General features: G+C 44.4%; 1 protein-coding gene across 3 annotated transcripts in view; it reads left to right on the top strand.

Moving 5' to 3' along the window:
• MERTK (MER proto-oncogene, tyrosine kinase) overlaps window positions 1–19,933 on the top strand; it is a 53,222-nt gene extending 33,289 nt beyond the window's left edge. For 2 of the 3 annotated variants that reach the window (XM_033144978.1, XM_033144977.1), the window contains exons 10-19: window positions 1,471–1,630; window positions 6,669–6,754; window positions 7,632–7,727; window positions 9,230–9,310; window positions 11,554–11,646; window positions 12,215–12,333; window positions 14,912–15,021; window positions 16,658–16,817; window positions 17,931–18,067; window positions 19,218–19,933. In XM_033144978.1, coding sequence (XP_033000869.1) covers window positions 1,471–1,630; window positions 6,669–6,754; window positions 7,632–7,727; window positions 9,230–9,310; window positions 11,554–11,646; window positions 12,215–12,333; window positions 14,912–15,021; window positions 16,658–16,817; window positions 17,931–18,067; window positions 19,218–19,719 — 1,544 coding nt within the window. In that variant the 3' untranslated portion in view covers window positions 19,720–19,933. The remainder of the gene's footprint in view (window positions 1–1,470; window positions 1,631–6,668; window positions 6,755–7,631; window positions 7,728–9,229; window positions 9,311–11,553; window positions 11,647–12,214; window positions 12,334–14,911; window positions 15,022–16,657; window positions 16,818–17,930; window positions 18,068–19,217) is intronic. The other variant, XM_033144979.1, reaches the window with a different exon arrangement.
• The last annotated feature ends 4,524 nt before the right edge of the window (window positions 19,934–24,457 follow it).

Here is a 24,457-nt window from a genome sequence, read left to right as displayed (position 1 = left end):
GGTTGGCCATTGTGAGAACAGGATGCTGGCCTAGATGGGCCATTGGCCTGATCCAGCAAGCTCATCTTTATGTTCTTATCATAATCTGGCAAATACAAGGGTGTGCAATAAAAGTTTATTTGGAGCTGTTGCGCAACACACATGCTTGCCACCCTCAAATCGGACTTTTTGCAATAAGAAAAGTGTTGGAGAAAATGCAGTGGAAGGCGCAAGACAACTTTTGTTGTTGTTGTTGTTAAAAAAATTTATACCTTTCAAGTTTATACATTTCACTAATTTTATACATTTCCTTAATTTTACAATCATTTTGACATTTCAAAACTTGACTTCCTTCCCCCTCTTTCTGCTGTTCCTTATTTTTTATATCCTCTGCATATCCAAATTAAACTAATTTGCTCATTTATTCATCTTCTTTAAATATATACTCTTATAAAACTGCAGGTTATCACAATAATCCTGCCAATGTTTTTATCTGTTTAGAGTTTACCTGTAAACATTCAATAAACCATTTCCATTATTTTATAAAAAGTTTGTTATCTTGATTTCTTATTCTTCTGGTAAGTTTCGCCATTTCTGCATATTCCATAAGTTTTTGTATCCATTCTTCCTTTGCTGGGACTTCCGCTCCTTTCCATTTGGGGGCAAGTAACATTCTTGCCCCGTGGTGTGAGATAACTTTTGAATGACATAATGTTGCTCAGCATCCTTGCAAACAAATCGGGGCGCATGCCGTGAAAATACTATGATTCTGTGATTGAACCGAAAGATGTGTATTGCAATATAGTCGCATCATGAACCTTCAACAGGGCCAGTTTGGAACAGGCAAATCTAGTGAAGCCATCCACTTGGACCTACTTTGAACATATTTGAAATCTTGTTGTGAATCTTCCTCATAAGCAACTCCCCAGGTCCCCAAACTGCCGTCTTCTTCGGCGATCACTCGTAGCCGAGTAAGATTGTCTTCCATAAACACGGTTTTAACAGTGGGTCCATAAGTGACTGTGGAGGCCAATTCTGGATCCACATGTCCTTCCACAGTGGGGACATAGGTTTCCAGGCGGGAGTTGATCATGGTGAGGGTTTGCCAAGTGTGCCTTCCTCTTAGCATGTTTCTCCCTTTCGTCCTGAGTTCGAGCATCTTCAAAGCCCATGACACCTTTGGTAAAGGCTGTTCTCCAACTAGAGCGCTTGCAGGCCAATGTTTCCCAGTTGTCGGTGTTTATACTTCCTTTTTTTAGATTTGCCTTGTGAGAGTCTTTGAACCTCTTTTGTTGACCACCGGCATTAAGCTTTCCATTTTTAAGTTGGGAATAGAGTAGTTCCTTTGGAAGACGATAATCAGACATCTGCACAACATGACCAGTTCAACGAAGTTGATGTTGAAGAATTATCGCTTCAACACTCCCCAGATCCCCATACTGTATGAGGATCTCCACTCCCTTTACTCTGTAACGCGTCTTATTGTCTTAGGTTTCGTATCCACGGCCTCTTCTTCAACTCCAGCATCAAGAAGCACACATTCACTGACGATAGTCCTCGGGTTTATATGTGGAGTTGTCGTCGTCGTTGGGTTCATCCTGTATGTGTCTGTGATTATCAGGAAAAAGTTCACAGAAGAGACCAAGTTTGGGTAAGTACACACAAAAAAGACAAAATACTAATCATATTAAGCTTGGGAGTTGGTTTCTAGGGCCCATTCATGCCTTTAGTCGGAATTCATTGATTGGGCGATGCAAAAGTTCACTGGGTTTCAGGAGCAATCTGCCATAAAGATGGCATTAACGTTCACCTTTAAAACCTCCATGTGTTTTTAAAGTATATTTAAAGAACTATGTTAAGATTAGTATTTAAAATAAGCAGGGAGATTAGATAGGCAGCAGATACAGAAGTTAGATAAGGTGTAAAAATAGATGAAGTAATGTCAAGGTTATTTGATATGAGAAGACGATTTTTGTATTAACATGAGGATATAAAGATGTAAAGAAATTACTAAAGATGATTTTTAAGGAACGCAGATGGAGAGGACATGGGGAAGTCAAATTACAATGATATAAAAGAAGGACAGATTTAAATAAGTGTTTTTATTATTTTTCTTTTTGTATTTTGTTGTAATGTTTTTTATTGCTTGTATTGTTTGTTTATGTATTGTTAAAAACTAATAAAATTTTGAAAAAATAAAAAATAAAACCTCCATGCGTAGTCACGATCCCCTGTGGTGAAAGCTACCTTCTAAAGTCTATATTAAGCAGGATAATTGAATAGAGGTCAGTGTGGTTGGCTGGTTAAGTGCTGAACTCCAAGGCTCAGCCCAACACTTAAGTAAGTTAGGCTGAAATGGTATGCATGTTTGCATGTCAGTAAGAGCCATTGAGCACAGTGGGGCTTACTTCTGAGTAAAACTACAGAGGTCCATAGGATTGACTCCCCAGCAAGAATGCACAGGACGGCAGCCTTAAGCATCCGTTTAATTTCCTCCTGCTGAAACAAAATTGGATTTAAATAAACTGGATTTTAGCTCCATGGTGCCCCAGTGAGTAGTAAGAAAGGACACAGAGCCCAAATTCATGTAATGAGCAGATTTGGGTAATAGGCTCTGTAACCTTTTTGTGAGCCATGATTCAGTTGAGCATGTGGATGTGAACAGTTTTCTGACTGCTAAAGGTTTTGTCTTGGGTATTTTCACACAAAAAATAATAACACACAGTCAAGTTTCTCTGAACTTAAGGCCACGCTAATCTGCACCCTCTGCCTTGGGTCCCCTTTTGGTCTTTCTAAAATTGGGAGTAATTCTGTCACAGGAATCAGATTTATTTTAGGGGGACAGCCCTCTCGAAATAGAACAGGTTGTGCTTTGCGACTATGAATCCTGTTTACAACACGCACCTCCTCTGATCCTTAGTCACTTTTAACATGGCAGGCTGCCGCTTTATCCCAGGATTGTTTTCTTGCGTCAACAAAGGCCCATTGTAATCCCGGCTCACAAAACTCCTTCCCTTGTGACCTTATACAACAAAGTTCCAAACAGATCAGCTCTTGCCCTTTTCTCGTAAGACCTTTTGAAACAAGTGGCTGTTCTGAGTGGGCCAGAGAGATAGATAGATAGATATTCCTAATGTGCCTCTGAAAACCGGGCTGTGGCGAAGCCTTGGTGCAAAATAATGATGCCCTAATTGGTGTTTGCGTACATGTTTCTGCACATCTGTTGAAGAAGGACAAGGTGTGTTTCCCACCCCCACAAACTTGTTGTGTTGTTCAGTCGTTCAGTCGTGTCCAACTCTTTGTGACCCCATGGACCAGAGCACGCCAGGCATGCCTATCCTTCACTGCCTCTCGCAGTTTGGCCAAACTCATGCCAGTTACTTCAATAACACTGTCCAACCATCTCATCCTCTGTCGTCCCCTTCTCCTTGTGCCCTCCATCTTTCCCAACATCAGGGTCTTTTCTAGGGAGTCTTCTCTTCTCATGAGGTGGCCAAAGTACTGGAGCCTCAACTTCAGAATATGTCCTTCTAGTGAGCACTCAGGGCTGATTTCTTTAAAAATGGATAGGTTTGATCTTCTTGCAGTCCATGGGACTCTCAAGAGTCTCCTTCAGCACCATAATTCAAAAGCATCAATTCTTTGGCGATCAGCCTTCTTTATGGTCCAGCTCTCACTTCCGTACATTACTACTGGGAAAACCATAGCTTTAACCATACGGACCTTTGTCGGCAAGGTGATGTCTTTGCTTTTTAAGATGCTGTCTAGGTTTGTCATTGCTTTTCTCCCAAGAAGCAGGCGTCTTCTAATTTCGTGACTGCTGTCACCATCTGCAGTGATCATGAAACCCAAGAAAGTGAAATCTGTCACTGCCTCCATTTCTTCCCCTTCTATTTGCCAGGAGGTGATGGGACCAGTGGCCATGATCTTAGTTTTTTTGATGTTGAGCTTCAGACCATATTTTGTGCTCTCTTCTTTCACCCTCATTAAAAGGTTCTTTAATTCTTCCTCACTTTCTGCTATCAAGGTTGTATCATCAGCATATCTGAGGTTGTTGATATTTTTTCCGGCAATCTTAATTCCGGTTTGGGATTCATCCAGCCCAGCCTTTCGCATGATGAATTCTGCATATGTTAAATAAGCAGGGAGACAATATACAGCCTTGTCGTACTCCTTTCCCAAACTTACAGAGATCTAACTTTTAAGAGATTGAACCCTGGTGAATCACAGCTAACAAGTCGCTGTGACATTTGTTTAAAGCAGGGGTGGGGAACTTTTTTCAGGCAGGAAAAAATGGTTTTTCATCCTCATCTGGGCAACATGCACACTCTGTCCTCTCTAGGCATTGCCAATGTTTAGGACCCATTCCAGAAATATATGAAGCAGGGCTGGTGATGGGTGTTTGGCTATTAAAAGAGACGGAGAGGCGAACTTCTTACAGGAGCAGTGTGACAGCTGCCCCCACCTCCCTCTGCTCTCCAAGGCTTTAAGGCATTTTTTAGACAGCAGAGTGTGGGGAGGTCAGGCCACTCCCTTCCCCATGCACTCCTTTAGTGTAAAAAGCTACCCTCCCACCAACTCTTCATATCCATATATTTAATAAACATATACACATCTGGTCTGGCCTTTGGCAAGTTATACTGGTAGTGCAGTGGCAAATTCAGAAGTGCAATGTCGCTTTGTGACAGTCGCGGCCACAGACCCTTCTAGGACAACAGTCTTGTCTTGTTCAGTTGTTCAGTCGTGTCCGACTCTTCGTGACCACATGGACCAGAGCACGCCAGGCACGCCTATCCTTCACTGCCTCTCGCAGTTTGGCCAAACTCATGTTAGTAGCTTCGAAAACACTGTCCAGCCATCTCATCCTCTGTTGTCCCCTTCTCCTTGTGCCCTCCATCTTTCCCAACATCAGGGTCTTTTCTAGGGAGTCTTCTCATGAGGTGGCCAAAGTACTGGAGCCTCAACTTCAGGATCTGTCCTTCTAGTGAGCACTCAGACAACAGTAGAATCCTACAATTATGCAATAATAATATTTAGAGATGCATTGCAACTATCAGCGCAGATCTCCACGCACTGCTTTTCACACACGCAAACCATTTGGCACCCCAGTGTCTTCTTTTGGCGCGACATAAGTTGTGTCTTCCTTGAAGTTCGACTGCACACAACAGAACGTGCACACCTTTCTGTAGGAACTGGAGCACCTTATGTTTTCAGTGTCCCTAAATGCTTCGCTTTGGAGCATACAGAATAACTCTTCCTTGGTGTTCTCCCTTCTCCTGAATGACCCTAAGAGTGGCTGACTCCCCTCCTTTTACTTTCCTCCTTTCACTCTAAGTAAGAAGACTTCTCAGCAGTGGGTAAAAAGGCTCCCTTTCCATGCCGATTGGGTGGCTTGAAGATGCTGGCGACAGGGAGATTGCTGGGACCCTGCTGCAGAAATATTAACAGGTCTTCGATTCCTCAGACACCTCTGAGCTACACCAGCTTTAAGTAAAGACACTTGTTGAGTTTGGCTTCAAAGTAAACTTATTACCTTCTTTGCAAAATTCCCAACAGCTTAGTACACTTGACTGATGTTATTCCAAGTTGCTCAGTTCCCAAGCTCCATCACATCACCAAAACCACAGCTTTTCGGAGGGCACTATGGGTGATTTGAGCTCGGATATTGTGAAATGTTGGTATTTTGTGTTCTGTTGTGCAGATCTGGGATATTAGAGGAAGTAAGGAAATTGAAATTTTGCATTGGCTGGGTACATGGGTGGCACAGATGACTATCTCAGTTTTGTTTAGATGGAAACTTCCCTCTTGGGGTGAATGTTGTTGTTGTAGTAGTAGTAGTAGTAGTAGTTGTTGTTGTTGTTGTTGTTGTTGTTGTTGTTGTAGTAAATGTCTATTGCAGCCTTCCTCCCAAAGGTGTACAGAGTAGCAAACAACAAAGCAGTAAAACAATATAATTCGAAATAAAATAAAAACATATTTCAAAGACTAAAAGCTCGAAATATTTAAAAACAATTAGAATAGCCACTTGGGGTGAGGAACAGGATTTTTGAAAAAGGTAAACCCCTTATTGTGTGCTTTGTCCCTCTTCTGTGATTTTATTTTTCTTACTCCCTTTTCCTTCCTTCCTTCCTTCCTTCCTTCCTTCCTTTCTTTCTTTCTTTCTTTCTTTCTTTCTTTTTCTATGCCTGCTAATTGCTTTCAGGTTAATCGCTTTGGCCCTTCCAGCTCAGAAAGTCTTGGTTTCTCTTTGAGAAGCTTGGAACTGCGAGCCAGGAAGGGAAAATACAACAGTGTACGGAAGTGAAAGTTTATAGGGTTTTACATTGTTATTCATTAGAGCGTGGTTATAGGAATAGGAAATGAATAACCCACATGGCTTTCCCCCCTGCCCCAAAATAGCTGAGTGACTCAGCATTCTTTCATAGTCAAGTTTAATTCAGGAGTCTATTCGAGATGAAGTAATGGAACCAATTGTATCGGTCAATCCATTCAGAGGAAAAACATGAGAATGAATAGTGACGTTTCCTATTGTTTTTAATTCATTGTGAGCCAAACACCTGCCTGTGACGACCCCCTGGCCTCGTTTTGCAGCTGTGAATCACGTGCTTTTCCAAAGAATTCAGACTGAGGGGAATACTGTTACGGTGCCATGACAGTGTTGTGTTTTCTGTCCACCCACCCGCTCTTAGGTACGCCTTCAGGAGTGATGAGTCAGAACTGGCTGTAAATTACAGAGCAAAGAAGTCCTACGGCCGCCGAGCTGTTGAACTGACACGTAAGTTTTAGATGTGTCACTACAGCTGCTTAATGTTTTGTTTCTTAATTTTTTAAAATAAACAATAACACATTTGGTGGATCAAAATGATTTATCTGAGGCCCTCCTCCGGGTGCCCTCTCTGAGGTAGAGGCGCAGAGGGTGGCAGTGATAGACAGGGCCTTCTCGGTGATGGCTCCTCACTTGTGGAGGACCCCTAGAGAGATCTCCCCCCAGCACCATCATTAGTCTCCTTTTGTTGTCAAGTAAAACGTATGTCTTCTCCCAAGCTTTTGGCGGTTGATGGTGCATATTGATGGAGATATATACAGTGGTTACATACCCTTCAGGTTACAGATGCTTCAGGTTACAGATGCTTCAGGTTACAGACTCCGCTAACGCTTCAGGTTAAGAACTTTGCTTCAGGATGAGAACAGAAATCGTGCTCTGGCGGTGCAGCGGCAGCGGGAGGTCTCATTAGCTAAAGTGGTGCTTCAGGTTAAGAACAGTTTCAGGTTAAGAACGGACCTCCGGAACGAATTAAGTACGTAACAAGAGGTACCACTGCTGCTGCCTGCCTTATGAGGTTTATTTGTATGGCTTTTATCTGCGTTATGATAGGTGCTCTTAAAGTTTTGTAAGTCACTTGCTGATACTCTACTTTTTCCTTTTTCTTTCTGTAAGGAAGAGAAAATCTAGTCAGTCACTGGATTATTCACCCCTGCTCTGAAGTAGAATAGTCAAGGAAAAGCTGTACTACGTAATTTTGCAGCTGGTGTTGACCAAGCTAAAGTTAAAGCATTGGGTGCCAGCAGGTGTCCTCTGGTTGTCTTAGGCTTTTGAATCAAAATGCATGCTGTCTCCTTTCCCCCAACTCACCAGAAGGCCTCTCTTGCAGTGGGCAGCCTTGGTGTGAGCGAAGAGCTACAGGAGAAACTGCAGGATGTTGTGATTGTTAGGACCAACCTGGCTCTGGGGAAGATCTTGGGAGAAGGTAAGAATGACATACCCTAAATGAGTCCTTCTGCTCCCCAGACTGGCAGGAGGAAGCCTCCTGCTTGCCCTCTGCTGGGCAAGGTGAAATCTCGCTCCCTTAGCATCTATAAGACCAGACTTGCTCCCTGGGAAAACATAGTAGCAGGGGCGTTCCTAGCCCCTTGGCTGCCCGGGGGGGGAATCCAAGAGGCACCCCTGGGGGGCGGGGCATCGCGGTGCGTGCGTGCGTCATGACGTCATGACGCACGCACGCGCGGCGACGGCCCGGCATCCCCGGGGGCGGGGCATCGCTGCGTGTGCGTCATGACGCACGCACGCGCTGCGACGCCCCCCCGGGGTATGCCGGGCGGGGGCTTGGGGGCCTCGGCGGGCTGCAAAGAGCCCCGAAGCCGCTGCCGTAGCGCAAAGGGGTGCCAGGCAGCGGCTTCGGGGCTCTTTGCAGCCCACCGAGGCTCCGGAAGCGGCGGCCCGGCATCCCCGGGGGCGGGGCATCGCTGCGTGTGCGTCATGACGCACGCACACGCGGCGACGCCCCGCCCCCGGGGATGCCGGGCCGCCACTTCCGGAGCCTCGTCCGTGCAGCGCTGCTGCTCCCGGGGTGACGGAGGGAGCAGCGGCGCGTGGGAGTGGTGGGAGGGGCCGCCGCTTGTCACCCCACACGCCGCCGCTCCCCCCTTGTCACCCCGGGAGCAGCAGCACCGCACACACCCGCCTAGAGGCGGCACGAGGGGCGGCCCGCCCCCACCGCCCCCACCCTACGACGCCCCTGCATAGTAGTGCCCACTCCAAAGGGTTAAAGCAAACTTAACTCACAGGAAAGGTTATGTTGTTGTTGTTATATTAATTAATTACCATTATCTTCATTTCATTATTTCTTTCTTTTTTTAAAAAAAAAAGTTTTTATTTGTACTTTTCAGGTTTATACATTTCATTAGTTTTACAATCAATTTAACATTTCAAAGTTTGACATCCTTCCCCCTCTTTCTGCGGTTCCTTAAATTTATTTTTTTAATATCTTCTGCATATCCAAATTCATTTAATTTCCTCATTTAATTATCTACTTTAAATATATACTCTTGCGAAACTGCAGGTTATTACAATAATCCTGCCAATGTTCTTATCTGCTTGCAATTCAATCTGTAAATATTCAATAAACCATTTCCATTCATTCATTAAAAGTCTGTTATCTTGATTTGTTATTCTTCCAGTAAGTTTCTGCATATTTCTGCCATTTCTGCATATTCCATAAGTTTTTGTATCCATTCTTCCTTTGCTGGGACTTCTGCTTCTTTCCACTTTTTTCATTTTTTCCCCCATTTCTGTACCGCTTTATATTTTTAATTTTAAAATCTCAAAGCGGTGTGCAACATATATTTAAAACATCAAATAAAACCATCCGGAATGAAACATTACTTAAGAAAGCCCAATAAAGCTAATGACTCATTTCTAAGTGTGGGACAGATATAAATGCAAGGTTGTTCCCCCCCCTTCTTCATTTAGGGGAGTTTGGATCAGTCATGGAAGGGAATCTCAGCAATCCTGATGGAACTACCCAGAAGGTAGCTGTGAAGACTATGAAGCGTAAGTACCAGCAGATCTGGTGGGGCTATAAGAAACATTCAGATGCCCCTAGGTGTTTTGCAAGCAGGGCCAAATTTAGGTTTGATGAGGCCCTAAGCTACTGAAGGTAATGGGGCCCTTTATCTGTCCAGCTGTCCTTTGTCAACAACAAATTGTCACTGTTTTTGTGTTGAATATATGCTATATGGTAATTTATGGACCTAATAGGTATCGTAAAGCCATTTGCACATAACAAAATATGTATTTTATCAACGTAATTGTTGAACTGAAATACAATGAAGAAGAAGTATATTAATAGTGAAATACGGGTGGGGCCCATTACTTACATCATAGGAGCCTACACAAAACAAAACACTGTTGCTGTATCTAGGTTTTATTTTATTTGTTTTTTATCTCATATTTTGGAAATGTACATCCAGATTTTTTTCCTTTAAATTTTTTTTGCGGGGCCCCAAGAGAGTAGAGCCCTAAACTGTAGCTTGTTTAGCTTATACGTAAATCTGGCACTGGTTGCGAGGGAGGTTTGACAGTACTGTGGAGCTTCTCTACAAAAGAAAATGATAGAAAATCCTTCTAGATTTAGAAGTCCAGCAAGTACATGGACAGATCGATGGTCCACATAGCACAGAAGACATAACACAGGGTAAAATTACTACAAGCAGTAATCTAAAAGCAAAGTTTTCTTCTCTGTGTGCATGTTCCCAAGACGTGTGAAGTTATAGCACAGAAAATACGTTAGGAAAAGCTGCTTGGATAGAAAAGAGATGGAAACCAAAATGGGGGCCAAAGCACAAAGGACATCGTCTCTGTCCCCCAACATCCCAGAAACCTTTTCCTGCACACGGATTGGTTCCTTTTTAATCTCCCCCTTGCTCACAACTAAACTGTATTGGTACGCAGAAGGTGATGAGATGGAACACTCGCAGAAACAGTTTTCCATTGTTCTTAGGGAGTCTTGGGAAGGTCACTCAGAGCTGCTAGCAAATTGTGTATCTTTTCCACCCTGGTACATGATTTCAGTTGGACTAAAGCCTTGCCAAGCCTCCTGCTCCCATGTTCCAGCATGGGATACAGGCAGACAAAAACATTTCTGCCTTTAGGACAGGTCTTTTGGACCTGCTTGAACCGCGAACCAGAGTTCTCATGACGAAAGATTGCTTCGCTCCCAACCCCACAATTTCTTGTGTGGTTGCCTCCATCAAATACACATACTTGCCCTCAGAACTGAGCTAATTAACACCAAATTAAAAAATAACAAAATTCCTTCTGGTAGCACCTTAGAGACCAACTAAGATTGTTCTTGGTATGCATGCACATGAAAGCTCATACCAAGAACAAACTTAGTTGGTCTCTAAGGTGCTACCAGAAGGAATTTTTATTATTTTTTATTTTGCTTTGACTATGGCAGACCAACACGGCTACCTGCCTATAACTCATTAACACCAATCAGTGGTGCCCACAGCCCTGCTTTGAGAATGGGAGCCCAAAGAGGCATTAGAAAACTGGGCTTTTCTTGCCCGGTTCTGGAACAATGTTCTGGAAATCTTGTTCTGGAACAATGGGGGCGGCTAGGGCCAGTTCTGAGGGCAAATCTCTCTTCCATTCTGATACATCCTCTGAGTCCATGCCCTCATTCCCCCAAAAGAAGGGGAGTTGGAACCTGAGGTAGTCACATATTTCTGGTTTAGGGAATCCGAAATCATAGAACAATTTTGCAACAGAATCTGATGATATTGGAGTTATCTTAAAAAATACATGTAATCCTGTAAGGATCAAAGTTATCGAGTTTTGGGGCTTGGGAGATCTGGATCCCGATTTAGCCACAGAGCGAAAGGGTTGCTTTCTGAATGCAGAAAACCTATCTTGAAATATTCAGCCAAACTATCTAGTTGTGCCAAAAAAAAAAATGTTGCTGAGGTAACAACTCTGGTCTGGATATATTGTGACCTTTCTATAAACTCAAAGTGTGTCTGAGGGGAGAGTTTGTTTTGTAATTTCCAGCCAGGCATCCTCTTCCTTTCATAGTTAAACTGACAAATGCTGAAAAAAATACAAATGATTTTAGGGCAATGCCTTGCTTTTGCTCTCTGTCGTTCACAGTGAAAGCCTTTGGCCATATACAATAAATTTAATGGATTGATTGCCACAGGCAAAGGGATATTTACAATTTTTTTTAAAAAAATGGGGAAGGCGGTATTACCCTTTGTAATAAGCATTTCCCCCCTTTTCTTGCAATTTTTCAGTGGACAGTTTTTCCCAGCGAGAAATCGAAGAGTTCCTCAGAGAAGCAGCTTGCATGAAAGACTTCGATCATCCAAATGTCATCAAACTTCTGGGTGGGTCAACCAACAAGTGGCAGTTGTCAGGGACAAGATTTTATTCATAGCACAAGGCCGGGGTGGGTGTGTGGGTGTGTGGGTGACTATCTCTGCTGAGGCCTAAGTAGTAGCTATTATGTCTGATAAATCGGGGTGGGGAACATCTAGCCTGCAAACCAATGTTTGGCAGGGGTGAGGAGGGATGCTCAGTTTGGTCCACCGGGCCATTTTCCCTGAACCATGCTCAGGATTTAATCTCCGCTCATAATCTGATGAGCGGAGATTAAAGCCCCTTGCCATCTCCCTTAAGCAGGTGGAGACCAGGAGATGTGTCAGCAATGTAGTGAGGTACTGCATCCTCACCCCTTCACAGGCTTCCAGGCATCCCAACATGCTCTCCTCCCCCAGGATACTATCATGAGTTGCAGGAGTGTGAAGCGGAGCCCTCCGCTCCCCCATTTTCACCAGATAGATGCCTTTGGGATCCTTGTGGTGAAGTTCTGCTGGACCAATCCCTCATTCAAGTTCCCCAGCAGACATTTGTTGAATGAAAGCCCTGTGCTGATTTTATTTCCATCCCTTCTAGGTGTGTGTATAGAACCAAGTTCTCAGCAGGTCCCCAAACCCATGGTGATTCTCCCGTTCATGAAATACGGAGATCTGCATAGCTTCCTCCTTCGCTCAAGGCTTGGAATGGGCCCACAGGTAATCAGTTATTTGGGAGAGAATTGCCTTGTTGGTAGAACAGAAGACTGGGAGTCTGTCTAGAAATGTGGTAATAGAGGCTTGTGCTGCTCATAGAATCATACAACCGTAGGGTTGGAAGGAACTCCAAGGGTCATCTAGTTTAACCCCCTGCAATTCAGGAATCTCAACTAAAGCATCCAAGACAGATGGCCATCCAACCTCTGCTTAAAAACCACCAAGGAAGGAGAGTCCAGCCACCTCCCGAGGAAAGGTTTTACCGCTTGTATTGCGAGAGAGAACAAAACCCCTGCTTCCTCCTCCTAAGAAATGAAGAGGTCTTCATCCGGCAACACTGCCCAGTGTAGGAAAACATTTAGAGGCTTGATCTGAATCCTGCTATGCCATTTCAGTGTATTTTTAGTATTGCTTTTCTGCAGCTGAGAAAACAAAACAAAAGGCATGCTGTGCCACTCAGAAAGCAAAACTGTTTCAAGGAGAGAAAAAATACAAGTTGTCTGTGGTTCCATGTTAAAGGGGGGGGGTGAACAAATGAAGATCTTTAAGTGATGTGCAGTGCAAACCTATGTATGTTCAGCTTATTTCCAGGAAAGTTTCCGCAGGCTGCTATTCTGAATCCCGTTAGTCACCTGCTCGTAGTCACATGACTGCACCAGCAAAGGAGCTTAAGGCACAGCCACACAAGAATAACATATCCTATAAAGCAATCTTCTCCATCCTCGGGTCCCCAGATGTTGTTGGACTACAGCTCCCATCATCCCTGACCACTAGCCATGCTGACTTAAGGACGATGGCTGTTGTAGTCCAACAACATCTAGGCATAGCTGTCAACTTTTCCCTTTTTTTAAGGGAAATTCCCTTATTCCAAATAGGATTCCTCGCAAGAAAAGGGGAAAGTTGACAGCTATGCATCTGGGGCCCTAAAGTTGGAGAAGGCTTTATAAAGACACAAGGGCTCCATCAAAGGTTCAGCGGCCAAATTCAATAAATGGAGGGATACCGTTTGGCAATAAAGTGGCAAGAGAGGTTCATGGAGGCATCATTGTGGGGGACAGTGGGGGATAAAGGTAGACTGGCCCATGAACCTCTTCTCACCTCTCACAGTTGCCTTGGATATATAAAGGGATGTTGCACTCTGGAACCTTAAGCGAACGGGTACTTTTGCCAGGCAGAATGAGTATTCGGATCAGTTGGCTTTGTCACTTGGTTTGGAACGGGCTGGGACTTCATTCTTCTTGTGTGCATCTGCTGAGCTACTGATTCCTGACCTTTGAGTGTTGCCTAGTTATGTCGCACTTGGCGAGATATAAAGGCCACAATCTTGCCAGACCGAAGGAAATCTGATGTCTGTTCAAAACCCCACTGATGCTAAAGTCCAGTTGCAAGAAACATGACAGCTTTCTGGAGGATTGTTCCTGTAAGTGACCCAGCTGTGGTCCTTCTTGTTAGTGTCATACATGGATGGACTCTTATCCTTGTACTGGAACAGTAGAGAAAGGCTTTAATTGTTCTGGAGAAAAGGTCTCTGGAAGAGATGGCTGTCCTACGTTTTGTGGCGAAAGCAGTTCTGTTGTTTTCACAAAGGAGTCCTATTGAAACAGGACAACACACTGAAGGGCCTTTCAGTGGAAAGCAAATCGTCACACAAGCTGACGATGCTCTTTTTTTGCGATAAACGAACGGCTTGATGTGATTTCTTGTATTTATTTCACTAAAGAAAATAGGAAAAAATAAACCCCGCTATAAACAAATGATGATTCTGTCCAGCGGCTGTAAACAAAGGAGTTGTTCATAACTAAGCGTATGAATCTGCATGAGCTGCAAACAAGTGGAAAATTAAATGATGTATGTAATTGCATGTAATTGGGAACCATCAAAGAAAGCTTTATCCTGCCTGCCGTTGCGCTGGAATGGAAAATGGGGGCCACATTTCTCCCTCTTCTAAAAGGAGCGGGATGGGTTTCATTTTGTCATTTACTAGACCCCAGCTCTGAAGGGGCTATTACTTTTGATACAGGGTCAGTGAGGAGCTGGCTGGGGAAGAGGTTTCCTGTTGTGCAAGGAATCCTGAGATATATTTTGTCGTCGGTTCACTGAGATCCAGACCTGGGAGAGGAGGGTTCTAGTCACTGCTCAGCCTCAAAGCTCACTGGGTGACCTTGGCTGGTCACTGTCCCTCATCTTAACCTCACAGGGTTGTTGTGAAAAATATAAAGGGAAGACTAAGAACCATGTACGCCACCTTGAGCTCCTTGGAGGAAAGGTGGGATATAAATGGAATATATAGATTAGTACCTGATAGGTTGATAGGTAAGGAATTAAGAAAATTCATGCTGGCCAGGGATGATAGAAATTGGAATCCAGGAACATTTGGAGGGGCACCCTTGTCCTAGGAAATGTTTGGGGAAATGTGTTTTGGTTGCTTTTGAATGGGTTTCCTTTTATCCTTGTAACCAGCCTTAAATCTCTGATTAAAAATGGAGGTTTGTTCATTTTCATTACTGTTGTCGTCGTTGTGTTTGTTAACAATACGTTGAATTCATTACAATTTCTTTTCTTTTCTCATACTCTTTCCCAGTATGTACCACTGCAGACTTTGTTGAAGTTTATGATCCATATTGCTCTAGGAATGGAATACCTCAGCAACAGGCATTTCCTCCACAGGGACTTGGCTGCTCGAAACTGCATGTGAGTTTCTACGTTCCTTCCCTCGACTCTTAATAAAACAGTCCATCTTCAAGTCTTCTTTCTGGTTTTGCCCCTCCAGAAAGAGGAATGGAAAGCTCATGTTGATCTTTGCTCTGAATCTGCAGCTTTTAGCAAAAGTTGAGCAGAAACTGCTTTATTTCAGAATTTTGGAACATCTTTTTTAGGAGCAGATTCAGAATAATCATGCTGGAACTTCAGTCTGCAGTTGCGGGGAGCATTCAGATTTGAATGTTCTATCGGGGGCAAAAAGGCTTCCTGCACTTAGAAAACCTGCACATTAAAGAGGAATCCCTCTCCCCAGTTTGCAAATTTTCTGTGGCCTGGCCTAGATGAACCAGTTGCAGAGCCCAGATCTGAGAATCTGGGTTGGCACCAAACTGGTGAAAAGTGATGGTGGGAAGTGGGTTATGATTTAGAAGCGTTAAAGAGTGACTTTCACTTCCCTGACCTCTTCTCTCCAAACCACTGCAGACCTTGACTTGAGGGAAGTAGCTGGGGAAAAGGGAGCAGAGGAAAAACATGGTGGGAAGTGGCCTCCACTTCCTAAACCATTTCCATTCAAGCTGGTCATGTGACTTTAAGAATTGGTGCCAGAGTTTGCTTGTTTTCCTCTCCTTTCTGTATCCCCATTTGCTTCGGTGTAATTTATTTTAGACTGTAAGCTCTCGGAGCCTTTTTGGCTGAACTGCAAGGAAGAAATGCTTCAGATAAAAGGATGTGCCCAAAATGTGCCAGAATCTGGATCAGATATAGCCCACGTTTTCCTAGCTTTTCAGGCTGCTGTCTAGCAATTTGTTGAGGCAGCAATAAAAGATCCTAGCAGGCCTCACACAATAATTCCAGCTTGTTTGGGGCTTAAAGGGGGGAAAAAACTTTATTTTCTGCAGCTGCCTGGATCCAGAACAAGCATAGGCAAACTCTGCCCTCCAGATGTTTTGGGACTGCAACTCCCATCATCCCTGACCACTGGTGCTGTTAGCTAGGGATGATGGGAGTTGTAGTCCCAAAACATCTGGGAGGGCAGAGTTTGCCTATGCCTGATCCAGAACATCTTTATCTGTGGACCTGTGCAATTTATTTTGTTTTGTTTTCTCCAGTTTGTAGATAGCCTTTGACTGTGTAAATGTGATCTCAGGGTAGTTTCCATCAATGCACAAAATGCAATCATACATAAAACATAAATTAAGAACATACCAATTAAAAAAGGCAAACAATGGAGCAACGGCATGAGAATAATAAATGGGTAGATCGATGGGAATCGTGTCAGGAGACCTCCCATCAGTGCAAATTATTATTTTGGAAGTGTTCATGAGTCACTTAAAAGGTGCATCCAAGCTATAAAATTAAAGGCCTAATTTAACCCTCAAGGGCTTTCCCAGGGGTTGTGGTTTTGTGAGAATGCTGTGAACTGTCTTATTAGAGATCCCTAATCCCTTAATAGGTCTTCATTTTCCCAGGGTTCCGTGTGGGAAGGGCCACATGGGTTTCAAAGCTACATTATCGCCATACCTTTTGTCTTTTCCAGGAGCCTGCACATAATATTACATATTTCAGTTGCCTTTGTCCTTTTCACATGAATTTGTATTAATGCTACTTCGTATTAATCAATGGGCAGGTTACGGGACGACATGACCGTGTGTGTGGCAGACTTTGGTTTATCCAAGAAGATTTACAGCGGCGATTATTACCGGCAGGGGCGCATTGCAAAGATGCCCGTGAAGTGGATTGCGATAGAAAGTCTTGCCGACCGCGTCTACACGACAAAAAGCGACGTGGTACGTAATGGGAGGGACATTCAGTTTGGTTTGCGCTTTAATGCACACCGATGTAATTCAGGCTTCCTGAAACATGTGAAATGGAACACAGCAGTTCTTCGAAAGTTGCCTTTGTCCGAATTTTGCAATGCACGTCTCTGCTCCTGTCACCCAAAGGAAGTATATATCAGGGGAATGTATGCATAAAAATGAATATATTGGTGGAAATAATATACACAAATGTGTTGTATTTGGAGTAATTAGTCCCCAAAAGTGTATAATAGGATAAATGCACCCTGAAATTGGCAAACTGGTGTGGAAAATTTAGCAAACTGAATACTGTATGAGATTGGGGAAAATGACAAATTCATGCAACATCCATTAATTTGAACTGTAAAAGTAGCCCTTATATACTCATGTCAGTTTTGACACTTGCCTGTGCAGCTAGTTCTGATGCAACAGAACTGCATCTAATGACTTTGACAACACCTGCAAAAAAAACCTCCCCCACCACCCTCAAAATGTGAGCTTTACTACATTTGTACCAAATACTTTGGGGGATATCACAAATAGAATTTTCAAACAATGTACGAGGGAACAGAGCCCAATCCTAGCTTACTTGGGCATCAGTCTCACTGAGTTCAGTGAGATTTATTCCCAGGTAAGTATGTTCAGGGTTGCACTTTAGGAGATTATCTTTCCCAAGGTATTCTGTAATGCCTATCTAGGTAAAGGTAAAGGTACCACTGACCATTAGGTCCAGTCGTGGACGACTTTGGGGTTGCACGCTCATCTCTCTCTATAGACCGAGGGAGCCGGCGTTTGTCCGCAGACAGCTTCCGGGTCATGTGGCCAACATGACTAAGCCGCTTCTGGCGAACCAGAGCAGCACACGGAAAAGCCGTTTACCTTCCTGCCGGAGTGGTACCTATTTATCTACTTGCACTTTGATGTGCTTTCGAACTGCTAGGTGGGCAGGAGCTGGGACCGAACAATGGGAGCTCACCCTGTCACGGGGATTTGAACCGCCAACCTTCTGATCAGCAAGCCTTAGGCTCTGTGGTTTAGACCACAGCGCCATCCATGTCCCGCAATGCCTTTCTCAATATATATTTATCTCTGTGTTCCCTGCAGTGGGCTTTCGGTGTTACAATGTGGGAGATAGCGACCCGAGGGATGACTCCGTACCCAGGAGTGCAGAACCATGAAATTTACGACTACCTCCTTCATGGGCACAGGCTGAAGCAGCCAGAAGGCTGCTTAGATGAGTTGTAAGTATTTTATCTCACTGCAGTAATAACACATAGGAAGTACATAAGGAGCTGCCTTATACAGAGACCATTGTTCCTGCATAGTATTGTTTGTGCTCACTCGCAGTGGCTTTCCATGGTTATAGACAGGGGTCTGAACCACCCCTTCCTGGGGATTGAACCTGGGACCTTCTGCATTCAAAGCAGATGCTCCACCACTGAGCTACATACAGCCTTTCCCTGTAATTTGGCTGAGATTCTGCAGTAATGCAAAACACAATGGTTTGCTCAAGACAATTGTCACTGCTGCAGTCTGCCAGCTTGGGAAGCTGGAAGCTCTGAGGTCTGTTTGTTTCTTTGCTTGACCTTCCCTCCCACTCCCAATTTCCAGCATCTGTGAATGCTCTGTCTCCTGTGTGTTTCTGAGTATTATGCACCATACATAAACGTGGCATCATATCCTATTTTTGACCACCTGGTCCTCAAAATGCAACTTTGGGGCATCGTTCTGCTATAGCTCCTCCTCCGTATAACATCTCCTCCTCCACTATGTTGGAGGATCCTCATGGTGAGGGGAAAGATAAGGAGTCTAATAAATAAGAAAGAGAATTCCTCTCCAGTACACACACAAGTAAAATTAAAAACCACTCCCAGGGCTATTTTATTTGTCTTCCACTTTCCTTCTTTCATGGAACTCAAAGACTCCTAGGACTCCTGATCAAGCACTGGCCAGGCCAAAAACTCCTTAGCCTCAGCAGGTGGCTGCATCACCTCAGCTCAGACTCACGTCAACATCAACAACCATAATTTATTACTGATTAGAGCAGAGTTTCCCAAACTTGGGTCTCCAGTTGGACTACGATCCCCATTATCCTTAAGCTAGCAGGACCAGTGGTCAGGGATGATGGGAATTGTAGTACAAAAACAGCTGGAGACCCAAGTTTGGGAAACTCTGGATTAGAGAGAGCCTCCATTATTCTCTCCACTCCAAAACATTGTTCCTAAGGCACAGGTGTATTTGCAATGCTTTTACCGCTGCTGTTCTGGTGAGACGCTATAATATTTTTTAATTGCTTTAAAAGTTGTACGCCCCAGCAGGAAGATTTTTGTCCAGTAAATATCTAAAGCAAACAAAACGTCCTTCACTCCACCCTGTTCCTTTTTACCTCAGGTACGAAATAATGTACTCTTGTTGGAGGGCAGATCCCACGGAGCGGCCCGTCTTCTCCGAACTTAAGCTTCACCTGGAGAAGCTGTTGGAAAGTTTGCCCGCCCTCAGCGATCCCGAGGACGTAATTTATATTAACACCAGCCTGATGGAGGACAGTGTGGAAGAGCTGACAGAAGACTCAGAGTTTCCCCGGATAGACACGGACCTTGACCCTAACCACATCATAGAGTCCTGTTCCCAAAAACCAGAGACCACTGTGGTCACCGTGGACATCCATGATAGCAATGGGATGGGGGACAGGTACATTTTGAGCGGGGCTAACGAAGAGCACCTCAGCAACCTGAGGAGAACAGAAGAGGAAGATGCCCCTTTGCTGCAGCACACACCCTTGCAGAACGGGCTGCTATGGTCTCAAGCCAGCACCCTTCCTGTCGGGAGCACGTTAGCCAGTGAACTACTGTATGCGGACGACTCTCTGGAGGACTCTGAGATTCTGCTGTGAAAGAAGGAGCAGGACTTTCCGATCAGTTGCAGTCTCCTCGGCCAGAAATGTTCTGAATGGACTTGTCTTGCTCTCGTCATGCAAAGCCAGCCCTGTGTAGCAACCTCTCCAAGCCCTGTGTACAGCATGTGATTAATAGAATGTTCTATCTCTCTGTTTTGTATAATACGGTATCTTTATAGAGATTATATTTTAATAAACAACACTCCCATTAGGACGGTCTCTTTCATTTGCTCTTTTCACAGGGTTTTGGTCTCTCTCTCTCTCTCTCTCTCTCTCTCTCTCTCTCTCTCTCTCTCTCTCTCCCCCGTTCACTATGATATGGTTTTGCCTACAGATTGTCTTCTGGCTCCTTTCACAACTTCTGTATTATCCTCACTAAACATGGTGTTAACATATTATTATTGTTGGTGTTGTTTAGTCGTCTAAGTCGTGTTCGACTCTCCGTGACCCCATGAACCAGAGCATGCCTTGGAAACTCTCACTTTCTTCTCAAAGCTTCTCCTTTTTTATGTCCATGGAGTTTTCTTGGCAAAATACTGGAGTGGTTTGCCAGTTCCTTCTCCAGGTGGATCACATTTAGTCTAAACTCTCGGCTATGACCTGTCGGTTTTGGGTGGCCCTGCACAGCATAGCTCATAGCTTCTTGGATTTATTCAAGCCCTTTTGCCACGACAAGGCAGTGATCCATGAAGGGGTTAACATACCTATATCAGGGTTGCCATATTCTGAAGAGCAAAAAAGAGGACACATTTGCCGACCGCCGCTTTTAACAAGGGATCGCTATGACAACTCTACCCATGAAAATGAAAAAGAGAATATATGGCAATCCTGTTTTCTTTTTAAATAGCAAGGAAAGGGCTGTACAGTGGTAACTTGGTTCTGAAACTTAATCCGTTCTGGAAGTCCGTTTGACTTCCGAAATGTTCGAAAGCCAAGCTGTCTGTGGACAAACGCCGGCTCCCTCAGCCTAAAAGTGAGATGAGCACCACAACCCCATAGTCACCTTTGACTGGACTTAACCATTCAGGGGTCCTTTACTTTTTACCTTTTTACTGGACTACAACTTCTACCATACTCCACCAATGGCGATGCTGGCAGGGGCAGGTGGGAACTGTAGTCCAATGGCACCCAGTTAGCTACCCCTGTTCTAGGGATGTATTGTTGATAGATCAGTGCTCTACAAGTTGGGAACATGTACCAGAATCTCCCAGCATGGAGCAAGGAGCGAGGATATGAAATGCTAGCAAAGTTTGTATTTCCTATAACACAGTGGAATGGGAGAGGAATTTATAGAATTGTAGAGTTGGAAGGGACTCCAAGGGCCATCTCAGCCAACCCCCTGCAATGCAGGAATCTGAGCCAAAGCATCCATGACAGATGGCCATCCAACCTCTGCTTAAAAACCTCCAAGGAAGGAGAAACCACAACCTCCTGAGGGAGACCGTTCCATGGTCAAACAGCTCTTGCCGTCATAAAGTTCCTCCTGATGTTAGCTGGAATCTCATTTTTCGTTAAGATGTTTCATCTAGAACAGGAATTGGGAGCCTGTGGCCTTCCATTGTAGGGCCTTGATTCTGCTCATCCCTGACCATCGGTCCTGCGGGCTGGAGCTGATGTGAGGGGGAGCTCTTAACAACATCAGGAGGGACACAGGTTCCCCATCCCTGAACTAGAAAATAAGTTGGAACTAGAAAATAATATAGGCAAGCAAAACCAACACAGCGGAGGGAAATGGCTGCAAAAAGTAAAGCAGCAGGACATCAGTAACGACCACAATAGTCATAATATACTAGTAGAAAGAGCCTGGGGAACAGAAGATGATTAAAAGAAAATAGGATGTGCAAAGCTGGTGAGTGGCACAATCATCCTCATTTCCTAGGATAAATCATATGAGGAAATCTCTTACATCAGTCCCTTTCCTTTAAATACTAAAAAGATAAAGGGACCCCTGACCGTTAAGTGACTCTGGAGTTGCATGCTCATCTCTCTCTGTAGGCCAAGGGAGCCGGTGTTTGTCTGCAGACAGCTTCCGAGTCATGTGGCCAGCATGACTAAGCCGCTTCTGGCGAACCAGAGCAGCGCATGGAAATGCTGTTTACCTTCCCGCCGGAGCAGTACCTATTTATCTACTTGCACTTGATGTGCTTTCGAACTGCTAGGTGGGCAGGAGCTGGGACCGAACAACGGGAGCTCACCCTGTCGCGGGGATTCGAACTGCCGACCTTCCGATTGGCAAGCCCTAGGCCAGGAGTCAGCAAACTTTTTCAGCAGGGGGCCGATCCACTGTCCTTCAGACCTTGTGGGGGGCTGGACTATATTTTGGAGGGAAAAAATGAATGAATTCCTATGCCCCACAAATAACCCAGAGATGCATTTTAAATGAAGAAGAAGAAGAAGAAGAAGAAGAAGAAGAAGAAGAAGAAGAGGAGGAGGAGGAGGAGGAGGAGGAGGAGGAGGAGGAGGAGTTTGGATTTGATATCCCGCTTTTCACTACCCGAAAGAGTCTCAAAGCGGCTAACATTCTCCTTTCCCTTCCTCCCCCACAACAAACACTCTGTGAGGTGAGTGGGGCTGAGAGACTTCAAAGAAGTGTGACTAGCCCAAGGCCACCCAGCAGCTGCATGTGGAGGAGTGGAGACGCGAACCCGGTTCCCCAGATAACGAGTCTACCGCTCTTAACCACTACACCACACTGGCTCTCATTCTACTCATGTAAAAAAACACTGATTCCAGGACCATCCGTGGGCCACATTTAGAAGGCGATTGGGCCGCATCCAGCCCCCGGACCTTAGTTTGGGGACCCCTGCCCTAGGCTCTGTGGTTTAGACCACAGCGCCACCCGCGTGTGACATCAGTCCCTGAAAAGGCCACTGTTCCTTTAAATACTACTACAGTAATTTCCATTGAAGAAAACATGCCAATCAACTGAAAGCTTTGGGTTCTTGTGCAAAATCCCTGCAGGCCTGAAACAAATTCCTAGGCTTGGAATGTGTTCGGAGGCACCCAGGACAGTACCAGAGAGGTGCAGAGGGAGTGTGCTAAATTCAGAACCCAGAGGTCCATGGATCCAAACCATCCTTTGCTAGGCAGGCCCTGGCACCCTATGCTACTTGCAGTTTCTGTTCCCTACTGGTGGAGCACTTTTGCTCTTCTGCAAAATGGCAGATTTTGGGATCTCTCTTTTTTTTAAAAAAAAAACTGTCTCCCTCCCATTTGAAACATTGGGAGGGAAAGATGCAAGATCATGGAATCATGGAATTGTAGAGTTGGAAGGGACCCTGAGGATCATCTAGTCCAGTGTTTTTCAACCTTTTTGGGCAAAGGCACACTTGTTTCATGAAAAAAATCACGAGGCACACCACCATTAGAAAATGTTAAAAAATTTAACTCTGTGCCTATATTGACTATATATAAAGTAATTCTCTTGAATAGGAATCAAATAAACAAATTTTTCCCATGGCACACCAGGCAACATCTCGCGGCACACTAGTGTGCCGCGGAACAGTGGTTGAAAAACACTGATCTAGTCCAACCCCTTGCAATGCAGCTGTCCCGTACAGGGATCAAACTGGCAACCTTGGCCTTATCAGCACCACACTCCAACCAACTGAGCTATCCTGACAGGCTGCATGTCCCCTGACACAGAGACAAGGCAAGGATAAGGAAATATTGCATCAGTTGCCACCTTTTTATCTTCCTTCCTGGAGGATACTATACCTTAAGATCTTAGTATAACTCACATACGGTTTTCTTTCCTTAGTGATGGCAGATAGAAACAATAGAATCTTTCTAATGCTATGTTTAAAGCAGCTGGTGTCCAAGCTGCATCTTCCGAGTAATTTGCAGTTCACACTTCAAAGCTAGTGAGGAGGGTGATTTTTTTCCCTACTTCCACTAATTTATCCTGATAAGAGTAGCACCAGAAGTCAAGCTACCATGACATAATGCAGCTTTGCTTGCTATGAGGGGGGTCGCAGGTGAATGGCAAAGCATCCGCTTTGCATGCAGAAGGTTGCGAGTTCAATTCCTAGCATCTCCTTGGAGGACAGGAGGAGGGCCTTACCCCCCAAACCCCAGAGAGCTGCTGCCAGCATGTGCAGACAATACTAAACTATATTGACCAGTGGTGACTCAGGATACGAAAGAAACCTATGTTCAAAAGTTCCTATGTTTCCTTGCCAATGGTAATACCTCTTCACTGGAGATGTAAAGGTAAAAAAAAAGGTAAATGTATTTCTCTTTCGTCCTAAGGTTCCCCCCCCCCCTCTTATTTTATTTACTGGATCTATGGCTTTTCCTTTCACTCTGCCGGCGCTTTTAACTGTTTCTACAGCAGATGGTGCTAGAGGTCAGGATAAATTAATACTTTTCTTAATCGTTCAAATCAGATGCTTCTAGCTTGTTAAAATCTCGATAGGAGGGTCTTGTGCTTTGGGAATCCTCGACTATTGCGCCCATGCAAATTATCAGGATTTTGTTTCCCGCAAGAAGGTTGGGGGATGACGACAACAAAATGTTGCAGCGTATCCACAGGGAGTGGTGACACAGCATGTCCTGGACACCAATCAAACAAAACCAAAACACTGAACTGGCTAATAGATATAAGGATCAATTTACTCAATCAAACACCAGTTCAGTATTTTGGTGTTTTGGTTTTGTTTGATTACAATCATTAGAACACCTGATACTTTTTTTCCTGGACTCCAGCCAACTTCCCTGCCCACCATGTTCACCT

This window comes from Lacerta agilis, chromosome 3, assembly GCF_009819535.1.
Source record: "Lacerta agilis isolate rLacAgi1 chromosome 3, rLacAgi1.pri, whole genome shotgun sequence".
In the NCBI taxonomy this organism is placed as follows: domain Eukaryota; kingdom Metazoa; phylum Chordata; class Lepidosauria; order Squamata; family Lacertidae; genus Lacerta; species Lacerta agilis.
The sequence above is the reverse complement of the archived record's forward strand: the minus strand, read 5'-3'. Positions and strand labels throughout refer to the sequence as shown.